General features: G+C 46.6%; 1 protein-coding gene across 1 annotated transcript; it reads right to left on the bottom strand.

The window, feature by feature from the left end:
• Positions 1–3,699: 3,699 nt before the first annotated feature.
• Positions 3,700–17,330, bottom strand: APOA5 (apolipoprotein A5). Its single transcript, XM_075604251.1, has 4 exons — positions 17,230–17,330; positions 9,290–9,339; positions 8,208–8,310; positions 3,700–5,739 (listed from the first exon to the last, which is right to left on the bottom strand). Exons 2-4 carry the CDS (start codon positions 9,336–9,338, stop codon positions 4,857–4,859), a joined length of 1,035 nt encoding a protein of 344 aa, XP_075460366.1. The 5' UTR covers position 9,339; positions 17,230–17,330; the 3' UTR covers positions 3,700–4,856.
• Between the last annotated feature and the right edge of the window lie 780 nt (positions 17,331–18,110).

Raw genomic sequence — 18,110 nt, 5'->3', positions numbered from 1 at the left:
AAAAGTACCTGGATAGGATCAGACGGAGGCATCGCACGTCTGACCCTTTTAGAAGTGTGGCAGTCCCGAGCATCGGAGTGCTCGGAAGGTACCTCTGAATTATATGTGCACCAACAGGCCTATTAATATAGTGACTGCGCAGTCACCCACTACCTCCGTAGGAGTACGAGACATTGGGTGTGGGGGGGGATCACAGGACACTGGGTGGGAACACCAGACATTGGGCCGAGGTAATGCGGATAGAGCATAAGGTTATGATGTTGTGTACTGTTTTGTTTGTGTGTTAGTAAAGTGTTAGTATTATATCTATGAGTGTTGTATTTCTTACCCAGGGCTATCTTTCATAACGGGGATCCTGGGTAAGTGGAGGCGCTGCACCAGGTAAACGGTAAGGGTTTCCCCAGGCTCCCAGCTAGCGGAGGCTCAGATCTGGAGCCACAGGTGTGATACAGTTACCAGTAGTCCCTTAGAAGAGGTGTGTCGCAAGGAAAGGGACCGGTTAGACCACAAGGGGCCAATGTGAGATTGGGTGGGTCAGGCCGGTTCACAAAAAGGGCTACATATATATATATATATATATATAAACAAACTTATACTGTTGGTTTTAAATGTGAAGACAGGAAAAGTTTTCCTGTGAGCCCGGGAAAAATCCTTTAGCATGCCAATATGCTAAGGCTTTGGTCCCGCTGCATCCAGCGGCGCGCGCGCTACTCACCATCTGATGGTGTCCTCCCGAGCAGGTCCCAGTCCCCCCTGGCTGCACAGCTCACTACACGCTGTGACGCGTCAGCCGCCAGGGGATGCAAGAGAATTGTAATCCCAAGCGGCGACGCGTCACGTGGTGTGGCTGTGAGCCAATGAGGAGGGGAGGCTTCGGGGAGCTGGAAGGCGAGGGGGGGGAAACAACTGCAGCACCAAGGGAGCCCCCTTGCTCCCTCCCACAGACTCTCTCCTCATACTCTGTCAGCAGATGCACGGGGGCGGGGGGGAGGCAGGGGAGGGAACCCTTGTCACAGACAGTGTGATGGCCCCCGACGTCATTGGTGCGCCCACCTGTCCCGTGTTGGTCACGCCCCCCCACTCCAGCTCCCGCCCCCTACAGACCGCAAATAGCGGTCAAGTGCCTCTCCACGCGCCGCCTGTCTGCAGTGCGGGTGTGTGGTCTGAGGCAGCGGGCCCATAGCCTAAGGGTGAATGAACTGAGGGATTTCTCAACTCCGTACTTCAAAGGCACCCTGCAGAGAGGGTGCCTCAATGTCTATGAGAAATCCGAAGTTGAAAAGCCTCAGAGACCCTAGGTGTTAAGACAGTCAGGAAATTGTGAAGTACCAGAAACTGGTCCAACATGTGGGCTGTTCACACCTTGTGGCAGATCCCAGACTTGCTGTCGCCAGGTAAGGGGGTGGACCTGGTATGCTAAGGAGCTCAGGTGTGCAAACCCGGAAGCCACATCTGCCCATGCTATGAACTACAGGGAAGTCTGGGATAGGGGGAAAAAAGTGTTCCCACGGAAGGAATTGGGTGTGTATGTTAGGTATAGGACCCTTAACCCTATAAAGATGCCTGCAGCCCAGTCCCAGTGAGATTCACCTAAGATCAACCAAGAGTCGTCCAAGTAACAGCAGCGGCAGTTATGGAGTGTGAGGGGTTAATTTCACCGTAACAATGTATCATCCCCCTCTTCCAGAATTCGTTTGTGCTAAGGATTCCCGAACGAATCCTGGGAGGACTCTATGAAATCTTTCCCTTCGGCGAAGATATAGGGGTGGCAAGTTGCACCCAAAGCCAAGGACTGTCGCAGGACACAAACAGCGCACCCACTTGCAGGGGTGCCCAGAGACTTTGATTCGTTCTGTGGACATTTGATTTTGTTTTCCCATCCCAGTAAGTGTTTATTGTGAAGATTTGTGTGTTTGTCTGAAAAGAAACAAATTACAATTTATTTTACTAATTTTGTGTGCTCAGTCCAGAATCCCGGTATTAATGTGTAGATAAGACCTGGTCTACCGTGACAGTGAGTGAGTGACTTGGTGGGTGGGTGAGTGACTGATTGGGTGGGTGAGTGAGTCACTGGGTGGGTGAGTCACTGGGTGGGTGGGTGAGTCACTGGGTGGGTGGGTGGGTTAGTGACTGGGTGAGTCACTGACTGGGTGAGTGAGTGACTGGGTGGGTGGGTGAGTGAGTGACTGGGTGGGTGAGTGAGTCACTGGGTGGGTGAGTGAGTCACTGGGTGGGTGAGTCACTGGGTGGGTGGGTGAGTAACTGGGTGGGTGGGTGAGTGACTGGGTGAGTCACTGACTGGGTGAGTGAGTGACTGGGTGGGTGAGTAACTGGGTGGGTGAGTGCCTGGGTGGGTGGGTGAGTGAGTGGGTGACTGACCTTGATTTCATATTACAATATGATATTGTTACCTTGATTTAACATATTAGCAATCAGCCAACCACACCCACTGCTGGCTCAAGGCAGAAAAAAACCCTATTTTTTTCTCTCTTTTTTTCCCCCTTTCTCCTACAGCCTTTCAATTAACACACACTTTGAAAATAAATTAACCCACTGCACACTCCCCAAGTTCAGCCACCCCTCCTAGTAAACACAGCACTTCCCGCTTCTTTCCTTTTAGTTCTAACTGCGCACTTAATACAACCAGCACTTGAAATCAACCAGCCACACAGATCAGCAGGACACGCAAGCTCGGTGTCTTGAAACAACTATAGTCTGATTTTGAGCATTGGTCTACTATCATTCTGAATTTATAATCAGTGGGATATTCACCCAAGGAAAACATTGAACCAGCACGAAGTGTGTCACTATACACTGTTTTCTTTTCCTTTGTTTTTTTTAAATATATTACACTGAGCACCGATTGAGGAAGAACAGCACCGAGGAGGGCAATCTTTTCTCTCTAAGGACCAACAAAGGATTTGGACAATCCGTATTACCTCCTGGCTGCAGGACATCCGAATCCTCAGAGATGGTCATTTATCACACCAAATATTTAAGTATTATTATTTGTGTTTGGATTATTCCTACTTCACCATTATTGTATTTCACGCACGTGTGTATCACATTATTAAGGTATAGCGCTGAGGTTGTGCTTTTTCCCATTCTATTATTATATGATGATATTCTATTATTGTATTATTATATTGTATTATTGCATTATTCTATTATTCTATTATTATATTGTATTATTGTGTTATTATATTCATATATTGTGTTATTTTATTATATTATTGTATTATTATAGTATGGTATTATTATATTGTATTATATTATTGTATTATTATAGTATGGTATTATTATATTGTATTATTATATTATTGTAAATTATTATTATTATTGGAAATGTCCCATTAGGCTTGTAATATAGTGCGCAATGGTGCGTGTGCAAATGCGCGCATAGCGTTGCGTGTGCATGTGTTGCGGGCGTTTCATGTGTAGAGGGTGGGCGGTAACGCGCGCGGCGAGGGGGCGTCATCGCGTTTGGTCCACAGTGTCACGTGGCGCCAGCATGAAAATACAATTCTCTTGTACTTTCCCTGATCTGCCGCGCCACCGCTCACGGCCATGCGCGTCCCTAGTATAGAAACATCTGGCTAACACAGCCAATTATAATTGACGCACGCGCACGGTAGCGCACTATGTTACAGGCCCTAATCCCTAACAGGGATATAGAAAGCAGCACAGGATATTTCCAAATTAAAAAAAAAAAGATTTATTAAACTGTAGCAGGCGAGTGCAGGCCCCCAGCAGGCGGGGCTATATATAGAATAATATACATACATACATACTGTACAAAGGCATTGCATTGCTCAGGACACGGCACCTGGGTGGCCTCTCCGGCAGTGAAGAGGTTACAGAGAGCCATTAGTACAAAAGCAAAAAAAAGTTACTGTAACATGAATTATGACATCATCAACGTGTCACACACAGGAAGGATCGTGCGTGATGTCACACAGCGTGAGCTCATGGTGACACTATCCGTGTGACGTAATGTTCCTGTCACCACGCATAAAGTCCTCCTGAATCACACGTTTATTTCTCGCCCCTCCCCGTACCTCCCCTCTCCTCGCGTGTCACACCATTTAACCCCTCAGTGGTCAAAGTGCCTTCAAAAAGCAGTGGTACTGTGTCTAAATGTAGGAAATGAGAAAACTAACACTGGGGCAAACATATATATGAGGCGGCGTGTATAAAATGCGCGATTTTAGAAGCGCTTTGCATGACGGAGCTACGACAATAGCAGTTGTGGGGGGGAAAAAACGAGTTTGAGGCTTTTTTTTTTAACAAACCGATCGGATTGTCAGAGCCGGAGTGAAACCGCTTTTAAAGAAGCCTTTTAGTCACGGATTGGGCATGCGAGAGGCGCTTAGAGCATAGCAAAGCGCGCCAATCCACGCCTACAATGCTCTTTAAAAGCGGCTTGTCTCACTTCGGAGTTACTAGAATAGGCCGCAATGTATTCTTTTCTATTAATATATATTGTAACACATTCTTTTTTGGAATGTTTCCTTCATTCTGTATAATTGCTTTTATTCTCCTGGCGAGGGCATTTGGGGATTATGTTAGGGTTTAGGGATTTCTTTTGTAATTTCCTTTTTTGACGTAGAATTTACAAAAAAAAAAAAACAGTTATACAAAAAAATAAAAAAAGAGAGATGGGTCCTGTACATTTCTAAATAAAAAGTAGTGGTACTGTGCGCCCCTCTGCGCACCTGACATCATCATAATGACGACTGTACGGCCATGGTGCCTCCGTGGCCACCCTGGCATGTGTACTGTGGTCCCTGTTGTTTAAGCTCCGGATCCTGTGGGGTGCATGGGTGCAGGTATTAGTCCCCCCAGGTGATCCCTCCTTAGCTCAGACTCTGAGATATGTCCCTCCACAGAGAGTCCAGCTTCTCCTGCATGTCCTGCACGGAGCTTACACTGTCCTGGAAATCCCAGGAGGCCATTGTCAGCCTGTGCTGCGTCTCTTCTGTCTCCCTGTGAATGGAGCGTGTGAAGTCCTCAATCTGCAGCTGCGTGTTCCTGCGGAATTCCTCCACCTCCCTCTGCACCTGGCTCGCCATCTCCTCCACGTAGGGGGCCACGGGCGCGGCCTCTGCCCCCTGGCCCTCGGGGAACCTGCGTTTCAGTTCCTGGGGATAGGATACGAGCTGCTCCTTCAGCTGCTCCAGGTTGCTGTGGATCTTCTTGTGCAGCTCCCTGGCGTTCTGGCTCAGTTTGCGAGACAGCTCATGTACCTGCTGGCTCAGCTTCTCCGGGCTGGATTGGGCGTGAGGGGCCACGTTTCCACGCAGCTCCTCCGTAGCATGGTGGATCTCCGCCAAGAGCCGCTCGGCCAGCGGGTAGAAGACCTGCCTGATCCCCGCCGTGTGCAGGATAATCCGGTCATGGAATCTCTCCGCTAGTCTATGTGTTGCCCCGTCCTGTATGTCGTCACTGTACGGTCCCAGCTGAAGGTGGAGGTCCTTGGCTCCCTGTCCCACCTGATCCATCAGTTCCTCAGTGTAGGGCAGTAAACGGCTCCGCAGCTGCTCCAGGTTCATGCTGACCTTGTGGTGCACCTCGTCCATGTAAGGGGACAGCTTACTGCGAAGCTCCAGCAGCTCCCTGCGAATCAGTCTACGCAGCCCGTCCGAGTCCTGGTACAGCCGCTGCTGGAAGCCGTTCTTCAGGGGCCCCAGGAAGTTGCCCACATAGCGGACTCCGTGCTGGAAGCTGCTCTTCAGTCCGCTGTTGGGGGAGGAGAGAGTGTGAGCTTCTAACATGTAGGAATCTGTGATTCTGGAGCAAATCTGAATGCAAAGAGACACAGTACGTGCTGACGCCCATATCTTCTCTCAATGACCTGCACCATGCATCTCATTGGTGTGTTCAATTCTAATCTGGTGTGCAGCTTCCTGTAGGTTGGATCAAACCAGGCGTGGGGCTATATATTGGTGAAACAGGGAAGTGAGGGGTGAGCTGTGTATGCAAGTGACCAGGGAACACAACAACTCCGTACCCAACACTGCAGAACACACAGCTACCTGCACAAGAGCCAACACCATCTCTTCAATAAACACCACCACTTTCATCGTACCTAACTGCTCACATTCGTCTCTTCACCTCGATCTTTACCTTTATACTGCTGTACTACACAACCAACGCTCATCAGCAATTCTCTGTCTTCTCTCACCTCACTTCTAATTAAATTGTACTCTTCATTCTGCCCTCGTCTCTGTGCTCTCCTTAGTTATAGTGAGATGTTATATGTGGGGTAGTAGGAGGAGTTATAAGGATCGGTTATATGGGGTAAAAGGAGGAGTTATAGGGAGAGGTTATATGGGTTAATAGGAGGAGTTATAGGGAGAGGTTATATGGGGTAATAGGAGGAGTTATAGGGAGAGGTTATATGGGGTAATATGAGGAGTTATAGGGGGGTTATATGGGTTAATAGGAGGAGTTATAGGGGGGTTATATGGGTTAATAGGAGGAGTTATAGGGAGGGGTTATATGGGTTAATAGGAGGAGTTATAGGGGGGTTATATGGGTTAATAGGAGGAGTTATAGGGAGGGGTTATATGGGGTAATAGGAGGAGTTATAGGGGGGTTATATGGGTTAATAGGAGGAGTTATAGGGAGGGGTTATATGGGGTAATAGGAGGAGTTATAGGGAGAGGTTATATGGGGTAATAGGAGGAGTTATAGGGGGGTTATATGGGTTAATAGGAGTTATAGGGAGGGGTTATATGGGGTAATAGGAGGAGTTATAGGGGGGTTATATGGGTTAATAGGAGGAGTTATAGGGAGCAGTTATATGGGGTAAAAGGAGGAGTTATAGGGAGCGGTTATTTAGGGCAATAGGAGGAGTTATATGGAGCGGTTATATGGGTTAATAGGAGGAGTTATAGGGAGAGGTTATATGGGTTAATAGGAGGAGTTATAGGGAGGGGTTATATGGGGTAATAGGAGGAGTTATAGGGGGGTTATATGGGTTAATAGGAGGAGTTATAGGGAGGGGTTATATGGGGTAATAGGAGGAGTTATAGGGAGAGGTTATATGGGGTAATAGGAGGAGTTATAGGGGGGTTATATGGGTTAATAGGAGTTATAGGGAGGGGTTATATGGGGTAATAGGAGGAGTTATAGGGGGGTTATATGGGTTAATAGGAGGAGTTATAGGGAGCAGTTATATGGGGTAAAAGGAGGAGTTATAGGGAGCGGTTATTTAGGGCAATAGGAGGAGTTATATGGAGCAGTTATATGGGGTAAAAGGAGGAGTTATAGTGGGTAATAGGAGGAGTTAAAGGGAGGGGTTATATGGGGTAATAGGAGGAATTATAGGGAAGGGTTATATGGGGTAATATGCGTTATAGGGAGCGGTTATATGGGGTAATATGAGTTATAGGGAGCGGTTATATGGGGTAATATGAGTTATAGGGAGAGGTTATATGGGGTAAAAGGAGGAGTTATAGGGAGGGGTTATATTGGGTAATTGGAGGAGTTATAGGGAGCAGTTATATGGGGTAATTGGAGGAGTTATAGGGAGTGGTTATATGGGGTAATAGGAGGAGTTATAGGGAGGGGTTATATGGGGTAATAGGAGGAGTTATAGGGAGGGGTTATATGTGGTAATAGGAGGAATTATAGGGAGCGGTTATATGGGGGAATAGGAGGAGTTTTAGGTAGCGGTCATATGGGGCAACAGAAGGAGTTATATGGGGTAACAGGAGGAGTTATAAGGAGGGGTTATATGGGATAATGGGAGGAGTTATAGGGAGGGATTATATGGAGTAATAGGAGGAGTTATAGAGAGCAATTATATGGAGCAATGGGACAAGTTATAAGGAAAGGTTATATGGGGTAATAAGAGGAGTTATAACTAGCGGTTGTATGGGGAATAGGAGGAGTTATAGGGAGGGGTTATATGGGGCAATAGGAGGAGTTATAGTGAGCGGTTATATGGGGCAATAGGAGGAGTTATAGGGAGGGGTTATATGGGGTAATTGGAGGAGTTATAGTGAGCGGTCCTATGGGTAATAGGTGGAGTTTTAGGGAGGGGTTATATGGGGCAATAGGAGGAGTTATACAGAGAAACAACAAGGTGACACAGACAGAATGGACATATGGCTCATGACGCATCCCTTGGTGACACAGACTTGAAGGGTCCAGTAATGCTCTGTCAGTTCCTGTCGGACCTCTCCATGGGAAACACTCACCTGACCTCCTGAGCTTCTTTCTGCTGGTCCCATCCGTCCTTCTCACCAGTCAGCTGGCTGAAGTAATCCCACAACCCGTTGTAGGAGTTATCAGCCTGGGAGCCTGAGGGGAGGAGCAGAGGTTAAAGCAGGGAAGTTCTGAGTGTAAGCTCCTCAGACCAGGGATTCCTCTGTACACTTTTTTAAGGATGCTTGCACATGGGTGAATGGAGATCTCACTTATTGGGAAGAAGTCTCACTCATTAAAGGGCAGTCTCACTCATTGGGAAGCAATCTCACTCATAGCATGGGGACAGTCTCACTCATTGGGAGGGCAGTCACACTCATTGGGAGGGCAGTCTCACTCATTGGGAGGCAGTGTCACTCATTGGGAGGGCAGTCTCACTCATTGGGAGGGCAGTCTCACTCATTGGGAGGGCAGTCTCACTTATTGGGAGGGCAGTCTCACTTATTGGGAGGGCAGTCCCACTCATTGGGAGGGAAGTCCCACTCATTAGGAGGACAGTTTCACTCGCAGTCTCACTCATTGGGAGGGCAGTCTCACTCATTGGGAGGGCAGTCTCACTCATTGGGAGGGCAGTCTCACTCATTGGGAGGGCAGTCTCACTTATTGGGAGGGCAGTCTCACTTATTGGGAGGGCAGTCTCACTTATTGGGAGGGAAGTCTCACTCATTGGGAAGCAATCTCACTCATTGGGAGGTCAGTCTCAATCATTGGGAGGGCAGTCTCACTTATTGGGAGGGCAGTCTCACTTATTGAGAGGGAAGTCTCACTCATTGGGAAGCAATCTCACTCATTGGGAGGTCAGTCTCAATCATTGGAAGGGCCGTCTCACTTATTGGGAAGCAATCTCACTAATTAAAGGTCAGTCTCACTAATAGCATGGAGGCAGTCTCACTCATTGCATGGGGCGCAGTCGCACTCATTGCATGGGGCGCAGTCTCACTCATTGCATGGGGGGCAGTCTCACTCATTGCATGGGGGGCAGTCTCACTCATTGCATGGGGGGCAGTCTCACTCATTGCAGTGTTGTGTCTCTGCACCATGATCACTGTTCATTGCACATAATCTGACCACTCGCCTGTCAGCGCAGCAAGAAGCAGCAGACACATCCAGCCCGGCCACTCCATCCTGATAAGGGGTACACAAAGATGTCTGCTGTTATAGCAACACAACCCAGGTAAATACAGCCTACCCTGAACAGTATGTTAGTTTGCAGTGCTGTGAGTATACGTGAGTGTGTGCAGAGGTGTGAGTGTGCATGAGTGTGTGCAGTGGTGTGTGTGAGTGTGCATAGTAGTGTATGTGTGCAGTGGTGTGAGTGTGCATGTGTGTGCGCAGGGGTGTGAGTGTACGTGAGTGTGTGTAGAGATGTGAGTGTGTGCAGTGGTGTGAGTGTACATGAGTGTGTGCAGTGGTGTGAGTGTACATGTGTGTGCCATGGTATGAGTGTGTGCAGTGGTTAGTGTACATGAGTGTGTAGAGATGTGCGTGTGCATGAGTGTGTACAGTGGTGAACGCGTGCATGAGTGTGCGCAGTGGTGAGTGTGTGCAGTGGTATGAGTGCATGAGTGTGTGCAGTGGTGTGAGTGTACGTGAGTGTATGCAGTGGTGTGAGTGTGTGCAGTGGTGTGAGCGTGCGCAGTAGTGTGAGTGTGCATGAGTGTGTGCAGTGGTGCGAGTGTACGTGAGTATGTGCAGTGGTGCATTATATACAGGTATGTGTATGAACAGGGGAGCTTAGCTAATACCTTTATAACTATTTATCAATACAGGTTGGGTGCTCGGTACGCTATGCCACATGACACACAATACACATACACAGGGCAAGCATTTTTTGAGCTTTCCCAGCTGAGTAACCCACTCTCCCATCAAGGCCTAATAGGTATCACTGCTTTTGATCTGTATAATTAAGCCTCAGTATATCAGACTATATACCTTGGCCATCTATCATCTCCTCATTCCCTCCCGCCACTGTACATTATATGTATTTATTATTATCACTTTGTGTTAAGAACTTATTTTATCCTCATTAATAATTAAATGTTAAGTTTTAAAAGCCTAGGAGTGCACTACGAAATGAGCTTCTAGTTGTTAAGTGGTAGCAATAAATATGCTTTCACTTCTCAGCTGAAACCAAATTCTTACCTTTATAACTAGTTTTGTGTTCATGTATGCATGTAGATATATTTGTTTACATACAGGTATGTTCTTTAAAGTAAGGAAAGTAAGTGCATATAGGTTTATACCTGTGTATGTCTCTATATATAGGTGTGAATGGTTATATACATACACATGTATGAGTATATTTTTTATCATGCATATGTTTTTTCATAGTTACAGTATGTACAGTATAAGTTAAGAAATATGAGTGTATGTATGTGTGCACGTATGTATGTTATGTATGTATGTATTTGTGTGTATGTATGTGATTATGTATGTATTTAAGTGATTATGTATGTGTGCATGTATTTATACCATTTGTGTGTGTGTGTGTGTGTGTGTGTGGTGTGTGTGTGTGTGTGTGTGTGTGTGTGTGTGTGTGTGTGTGTGTGTGTGTGTGTGTGTGTGTGTGTGTGTGTGTGTGTGTGTGTGTGTGTGTGTGTGTGTGTGTGTGTGTGTGTGTGTGCATGTATGTATATGATTGTGTGTGCATGTATTTATGTGTTAATGTATGTGTGCATGTATTTATGCTTTTTATGTATGTATCTATGTATGTTTGCATGTATGTATGTAATTATGTATGTGTGCATGTATGTATACTATTTATTTATGCTTGTGTATGTAGGTTATTATGTCTTTGTTTATGTATTTATGTGTTGGTGTACTGTATGTGTGCATGTATGTAAGAATGTGATTGTGTATATGTGCATGTATTTATACTACAGTATGTGTGTGTGCGCATGTATGTGTGCATGTATTTATACTATTTATTTGTGTGTATGTGTGTATGTATTTATACTATTTATTTGTGTGTATGTGTGCATGTATGTAAGAATGTGATTGTGTATATGTGCATGTATTTATACTATGTGTTTGTGTGCATGTATTTATACTTTGTGTGTATGTGTGCATGTATTTAAATTATTTATGTATGTGTATGTATGCATGTATGTATTTATACTATTTATCTATGTGTGTGTGTGTATATATTGTGACAGAAACCAGGGGTTGGTAATAAACTCCATATACAGGGCTCCCAGGATACTGAACAGTTTCTGTCCTGTCTAAGCTGAACAGGGCAGCCTCGTGGTACAGGCACTCCATTCCACAGTTTGTCTGCTGCCTGTTTTCTGTCACCTGTCATGCTGATTAGAGTTCAGGTATATAAGACCTGTTTCCTGTTTCCTCTGGGCCCCGCCCAAGAGCCTGGAAGGCTGCTGAACTGCAGAGGGGTGAGAAAGCCTCTTTCCCAAATCGCTTCATTCATTCTGTTAGTTTGTCTAAAGACTGCAAAGGTACTTATTTTGTTGGTGGAAGTGGACAAGCCACTTCCAACTCTGAGTCAGGGACATCTAAGTTTAAGTTATCGCTCAGACGAGCAGCTTTTTGTTTGGCTTTGTTTTCTGTTTAAACTGTGGCAGTCTCAGTGCCTGGGACTGAATAAACCAGGCATAGCCTGTTTAAAGGAACAGTACGTGACGTCTCATCATTTAACCTACCCTAAAAGACCGTGTTCTAACAGTCCCGGACAGACGGCGGAGCCCCGGAGTAAGCCGTTTGTCACATATGGTGGAGAATGCGGGCAGAACACTAAAAGGTCTGGGGGTTAAAGAACTTTAAAGAAAAAAAAAAAAAAGGTTTTTTTTTCTCTCTCTCTCCAAACAAGATGGAAGACGTGGTGAGTGCGCTGGTACGCAATGTCGCTGTCCAGAGAGACGCGAATGAAGCCCTGCAACAGGCGAATGCAAACCAGCAAGAGACAAACCGCTTGCTGAAAGAGGAGCAACAGCGGTTCGCTCAGGGCTTACAGCAGGAACTCGAGATCCTGAGGGAGACTATCAGTAACCTTCCACTGGCAGCGGCAGCCCCAGTTCCGAAAATGACCAGGGCAAGCCACTACCTTCAGAAGATGGGACCCTCGGATGATGTGGAAGCCTATCTTCTCACGTTTGAACGCACGGCACAGAGAGAGGGATGGCCAGAAGCTGAGTGGGCTGGTCTAATCGCACCCTTCCTAAGCGGCGAACCCCAGAAGGCTTACTTTGATCTAGAGCCAGCCGAAGCTAACGTCTATGCAAAATTGAAGTTCGAGATCCTCGCCCGCCTCGGCGTAACCACGGCTGTTCGCGCCCAAAGGTTTCACGCATGGTCCTTCACGATGGATAAAGCCACCCGAAGCCAGATGTATGACCTCATCCACCTCGCCCGGAAGTGGCTACAACCCGAGATCAACTCAGCAAGCCACATCGTGGAACGGTTGGTCATGGACCAGTTCTTGAGGAAACTTCCCTCTGCCTTACGCCATTGGGTCAGTCGGAGTGACCCCCACAATGCGGATGAGCTTGTGGCCCTCGTAGAAAGGTACAATGCAGCAGGAGAGCACCCGCAACCCACAGTCGTGGAGCAACCCCACTACCCGAGGTTCCAGGACTCTTCCAGAGACGGTAAAAGGGTACCGGGGTTAAGGGGAGCTGAAGAGCGGCGACCACCTTCACGCAGCACCAGCAACAGTGGTTCGCACACTAAGGGCAATAGCCAACATGGGGAGCCGGGAAAAGGCTCTAAGTGGGACACAGACTATGTACCTAAATGTGTAAATTGTCATGAGAGGGGCCACACAGCAAAAATCTGCCCACTAAATGATGAGCCCATGCAATGCAACAGCGTGGAACCTTATTCGCTGTTGTCCCAATGTATGGGCCCTAGCCCAGAGGACCCCTTGAATAACCATCTGTGGGCATTTGTAAAGGTTAATGGTAAGAGGGTTCGGGCACTTCTTGACTCTGGGAGTATGGTCACACTAGTGTCCGAATACCTATTGCCCATTAAGAAGAAACAGGTAAACAGTTCACAAAGAGTGGCAATTTGTTGTATACATGGGGATAATCATGAATATTCCACTGTTGATGTTTTTTTTTAAACAGAATTTGGTTCTTTAGATTTCAAGGTGGGTGTTGTACCCAAACTGGCACATGATGTGTTAATAGGGACCGACTTTCCCCATTTTCTAAAAATGTGGTCCCCAGCTCAGAATAGCGCCCAGAGTTCAATAGCAGACCATAACGAAGTGTTAGAAGAAACAAATCCTTTCCCTTTTTCAGAAATGGAGGTTGACGAGGGCCCAAATAAGAAGGGGGAAAAGGAGGAGTGCTGTGAAATTCCCTTCCCCATCACTACTTTGGTAGGGAATACCCCAAATCAAGATGTTGATCAGGCACTTACCACCCCAGTACAGGATAAGACCCTCGCTGACCTAGAGGTCAGTCCTGGGAGTTTTAAGAAGGCCCAGTGGGAGGACCCCACATTAGCGGTAGCAAGGGGAAATATACGGGACCAGAATAGTACTCATGGCCAACCAGATAGGTCACTTGCTTACCCCTACTTCGAGGTAGAGAACGACCTAGTATATCGGGTTGATAAAAGAAAATCAGTTACAACTAAACAATTGTTGGTACCACGGACATTCCGTAACGTAGTATTACACCTCGCACATAGTCATCCATTGGGGGGACACCTAGGGGTGGAAAAGACAAAAGAAAAGGTTCTCCGAAGCTTTTATTGGCCTGGGGTTCTGGCAGAAATTACAAACTATTGTTCCTCATGCCCAGAATGTCAGATCACCGCCCCGTTCAAAGCATACCGCAGCCCATTGGTACCCCTTCCCATAATAGAGGTACCATTTGACCGGATTGCTATGGATCTAGTAGGACCCCTAATAAAGTCTGCTAGGGGACATCAGCATATATTGGTAATATTAGATTATGCTACCCGATATCCGGAGGCAGTTCCCCTACGTAGCACCTCTGCTAAAAACATAGCAAAAGAGTTAGTACTTCTGTTTTCCCGGGTCGGAATTCCTAAAGAGATCTTATCTGACCAGGGAACACCATTTATGTCCCAAGTAACAAAAGAGCTATGTAAACTCCTAAAAATCAAGCATCTCAGAACCTCAGTCTATCATCCACAAACAGATGGTTTAGTGGAAAGGTTCAATAAAACCTTAAAGAGCATGTTACGCCGGGCGGTCGATAAGGATGGGAAAAACTGGGACTGTTTGTTACCATACCTGTTATTTGCCATTAGGGAAGTTCCCCAGTCATCCACAGGCTTCTCCCCGTTTGAACTATTGTATGGCCGACATCCAAGGGGCTTACTGGATATAGCCAAAGAAACTTGGGAACACGAGGTTACCCCTTACAGAAGTGTAATAGAGCATGTTGCCCAAATGCAGGACCGCATTGCTGCAGTCCTACCCATAGTGAGGGAACACATGGAGAAAGCTCAAGAAGCACAAAGGAATACGTATAATAAGGGTGCTAGGGTCAGAATTTTTTTTCCAGGTGATAGGGTACTAGTTCTGGTTCCCACCGTGGAGAGTAAATTCCTTGCTAAATGGCATGGGCCATATGAGGTCTTGGAAAGAGTGGGAGAAGTAAATTATAGGGTAAGGCAGCCAGGTAGGAGGAAACCTGAGCAAATTTACCATATAAACCTACTCAAGCCCTGGAAAGATAGAGAGGTCTTGTTAACCCTAGTACCCCCAGGTCCGTCAGAGAATCAAGAAACTGACCCAGAGGTTAGCATAGCTGAAACACTGTCCGTGCATCAGAAACGAGAGGTCCAGAGTTTAGTGAGAAGGAACAAAGAAATCTTCTCTACACAGCCAGGTAAAACTAACGTAATTAAACATGACATAGTCTCTGAACCGGGGGTCCGAGTTAACCTTAAACCGTACCGAATCCCAGAGGCCAAGAGAGAGGCTATAAGTTTAGAGGTTAAAAAAATGCTAAAACTAGGCGTAATTGAGGAATCCCAAAGTGGGTGGAACAGCCCTATAGTTTTAGTCCCAAAGCCAGACGGTACAACAAGGTTTTGTAATGACTACCGGAAACTAAACGCGGTGTCAAAATTTGATACTTATCCTATGCCCAGGGTGGATGAACTTGTAGAGAGACTGGGCAAAGCCCGATATCTCACAACCCTAGACCTAACAAAAGGGTACTGGCAGGTTCCCCTCACAGAAAGGGCAAAAGAAAAAACAGCCTTCTCAACCCCAGACGGCCTCTTTCAATATAAGGTGCTGCCTTTTGGCTTACATGGAGCTCCCGCCACATTCCAAAGAATGATGGATAAAATTTTAAAACCACATGTTCGGTACGCTGCCGCCTACCTGGATGATGTGGTAATCCATAGTGAAGATTGGCAGTCCCACCTTCCAAAGGTCCAAGCTGTGCTCGACGCAGTTCGGTCTGCTGGACTAACTGCTAACCCCGCTAAATGCACTATTGGTCTGGAGGAGGCCAAGTATCTGGGGTATTCTATTGGTAGAGGGTTACTCAAACCACAAACACTCAAAGTAGAGGCGATACAAAATTGGCCAAGGCCAGTCACAAAAAAACAAGTAAGGACCTTTTTGGGGTTAATTGGCTACTATAGGAGGTTTATTCCCAATTTTGCAACTAAGGCAACCCCACTAACCGACCTCACAAAAGCAAGAGGACCGCTAATGGTAAAGTGGTCCCCCGAAGCCGAACAGGCCTTTAGAAGCCTGAAAGAAGCTCTCTGTGCCCAACCAGTGTTGGTCACACCTGACTTCTCCAAAGAGTTCGTAGTCCAAACCGACGCATCTGAGGTAGGGCTGGGGGCGGTACTCTCCCAGGAGTCTCAAGGGGAGGAGCACCCCATCCTTTATTTAAGTAGGAAACTAAATCCCCAGGAGAAAAATTACTCCATAGTCGAGAAAGAGTGTCTCGCAATAAAGTGGGCTGTAGAGACACTCAAGTATTATCTGTTGGGGAGAAAGTTCCGATTGGTCACAGATCATGCACCCCTTACCTGGATGTGTCAAAATAGGGAGAAGAACGCTAGGGTGACCAGGTGGTTCCTAAGCCTACAGCCCTTTAAATTTTCTGTGGAACACAGGTCGGGGCACAAACATGGCAATGCCGACGGGTTGTCAAGGATGCACTCCCTAATATCCATGGTCGCTCACCCCTCGAGGTCTGAGCTGGGGGGGAGGATATGTGACAGAAACCAGGGGTTGGTAATAAACTCCATATACAGGGCTCCCAGGATACTGAACAGTTTCTGTCCTGTCTAAGCTGAACAGGGCAGCCTCGTGGTACAGGCACTCCATTCCACAGTTTGTCTGCTGCCTGTTTTCTGTCACCTGTCATGCTGATTAGAGTTCAGGTATATAAGACCTGTTTCCTGTTTCCTCTGGGCCCCGCCCAAGAGCCTGGAAGGCTGCTGAACTGCAGAGGGGTGAGAAAGCCTCTTTCCCAAATCGCTTCATTCATTCTGTTAGTTTGTCTAAAGACTGCAAAGGTACTTATTTTGTTGGTGGAAGTGGACAAGCCACTTCCAACTCTGAGTCAGGGACATCTAAGTTTAAGTTATCGCTCAGACGAGCAGCTTTTTGTTTGGCTTTGTTTTCTGTTTAAACTGTGGCAGTCTCAGTGCCTGGGACTGAATAAACCAGGCATAGCCTGTTTAAAGGAACAGTACGTGACGTCTCATCATTTAACCTACCCTAAAAGACCGTGTTCTAACAGTCCCGGACAGACGGCGGAGCCCCGGAGTAAGCCGTTTGTCACAATATATATATGTATATATGTTAGCACATAACACTTTATCTGTGTATATACATATGAATGCATATTTCTATATACATTTACACCCTTGTTTCTGATTAAACCGAGACAATGTGTAATATTATGATTTCTATTTGAGTAATGAGAATCCATGCAGCAGGATTTCCGGAGCCTGCGTGCAGCCACCTCTGTGTTGCAATACTGAGCAGTCAGGCAGGGTTCCTATCTCACAGATAAGGAGGGATACAAGATGCCAGGTACTTACCAGTCCTCCTGCCCGCTCGCTGTGCTTAGTTTGCGCGTTGAAGCCTGGCTCACGTTTTATAGAAAGGTGAGAAAGCACTTGCTGTGGTAACGCCCCGTGTGTGGGGTGGCCGGGTCCCTCACAGCTGGCGATGTCGTCAGCGCACCTGACCTTGCGGGAGAGATATACACGTGCTGACAGGTGTTTATGTTTTGAGAAATGTCGCAACTTTACCACACGGGGGCACAAAAGTGCTAACCTGTGCTGTGTTTACATGTCATGGCGTAGTAGTGTGTGTGTGTGTGTGTGTGAGGGAGAGGCTAGCACTGCTGCCGCTGCCCGCGCTGTACCTCTGCTGTGTATACATGTCATGATGCAGTAGTTTGTGTGTGTGGGGGAGGCCGGCACTGCTGCTGCCCGCGCTGTACCTGTTATGTGTGTACATGTCATGGTGTAGTAGTGTGTGTGAGGGGAATCTTTTTTTTATTTTAAATATAAAATACAATTATTTACAAATACACACAATACTTACAGAATACCATCCAGAGAATCACATAAACAATACATTTATCTTACAGAGATTCCCTTTTCAAATATATCTAAACGTGTCTCTCCAACCTCTCAGATTCCCCCTGTTATATGCACTTTATATCTGATAGATAAATAACACAAAGTAGTCAAGCGAGTTTCCGGCAAAAAGAAAACCTCATTATTAAAGTCCTTTAGAGTAGAAAAGGCTTCAGTCCGGGTCTTTTTTGTCTTAATACTATTCACATTAATAGTTGCCACTTTCAGCGGAGAGGGGCACTTTGGCATATTTAGTGAATCAATCACTGTTCTTTTTTTTTCTTTGTAGTACCATTTTTGGCAGATTTCTCTTATTTGATGGTCCGGCCATCTCA

This window comes from Ascaphus truei, chromosome 6, assembly GCF_040206685.1.
Source record: "Ascaphus truei isolate aAscTru1 chromosome 6, aAscTru1.hap1, whole genome shotgun sequence".
Taxonomy (NCBI): Eukaryota; Metazoa; Chordata; class Amphibia; order Anura; family Ascaphidae; genus Ascaphus; species Ascaphus truei.
The sequence above is the reverse complement of the archived record's forward strand: the minus strand, read 5'-3'. Positions and strand labels throughout refer to the sequence as shown.

Coding starts and splice junctions, on each gene's coding strand:
- APOA5 (XM_075604251.1), bottom strand. CDS start 9,338: ATGGAGTGGCCGGGCTGGATGTGTCTGCTGCTTCTTGCTGCGCTGACA. Junction 8,311..9,289: donor GCTTCTTGCTGCGCTGACAG/GCGAGTGGTCAG, acceptor TCCTCCCCTCAG/GCTCCCAGGCTGATAACTCC. Junction 5,740..8,207: donor AAAGAAGCTCAGGAGGTCAG/GTGAGTGTTTCC, acceptor CTCCCCCAACAG/CGGACTGAAGAGCAGCTTCC.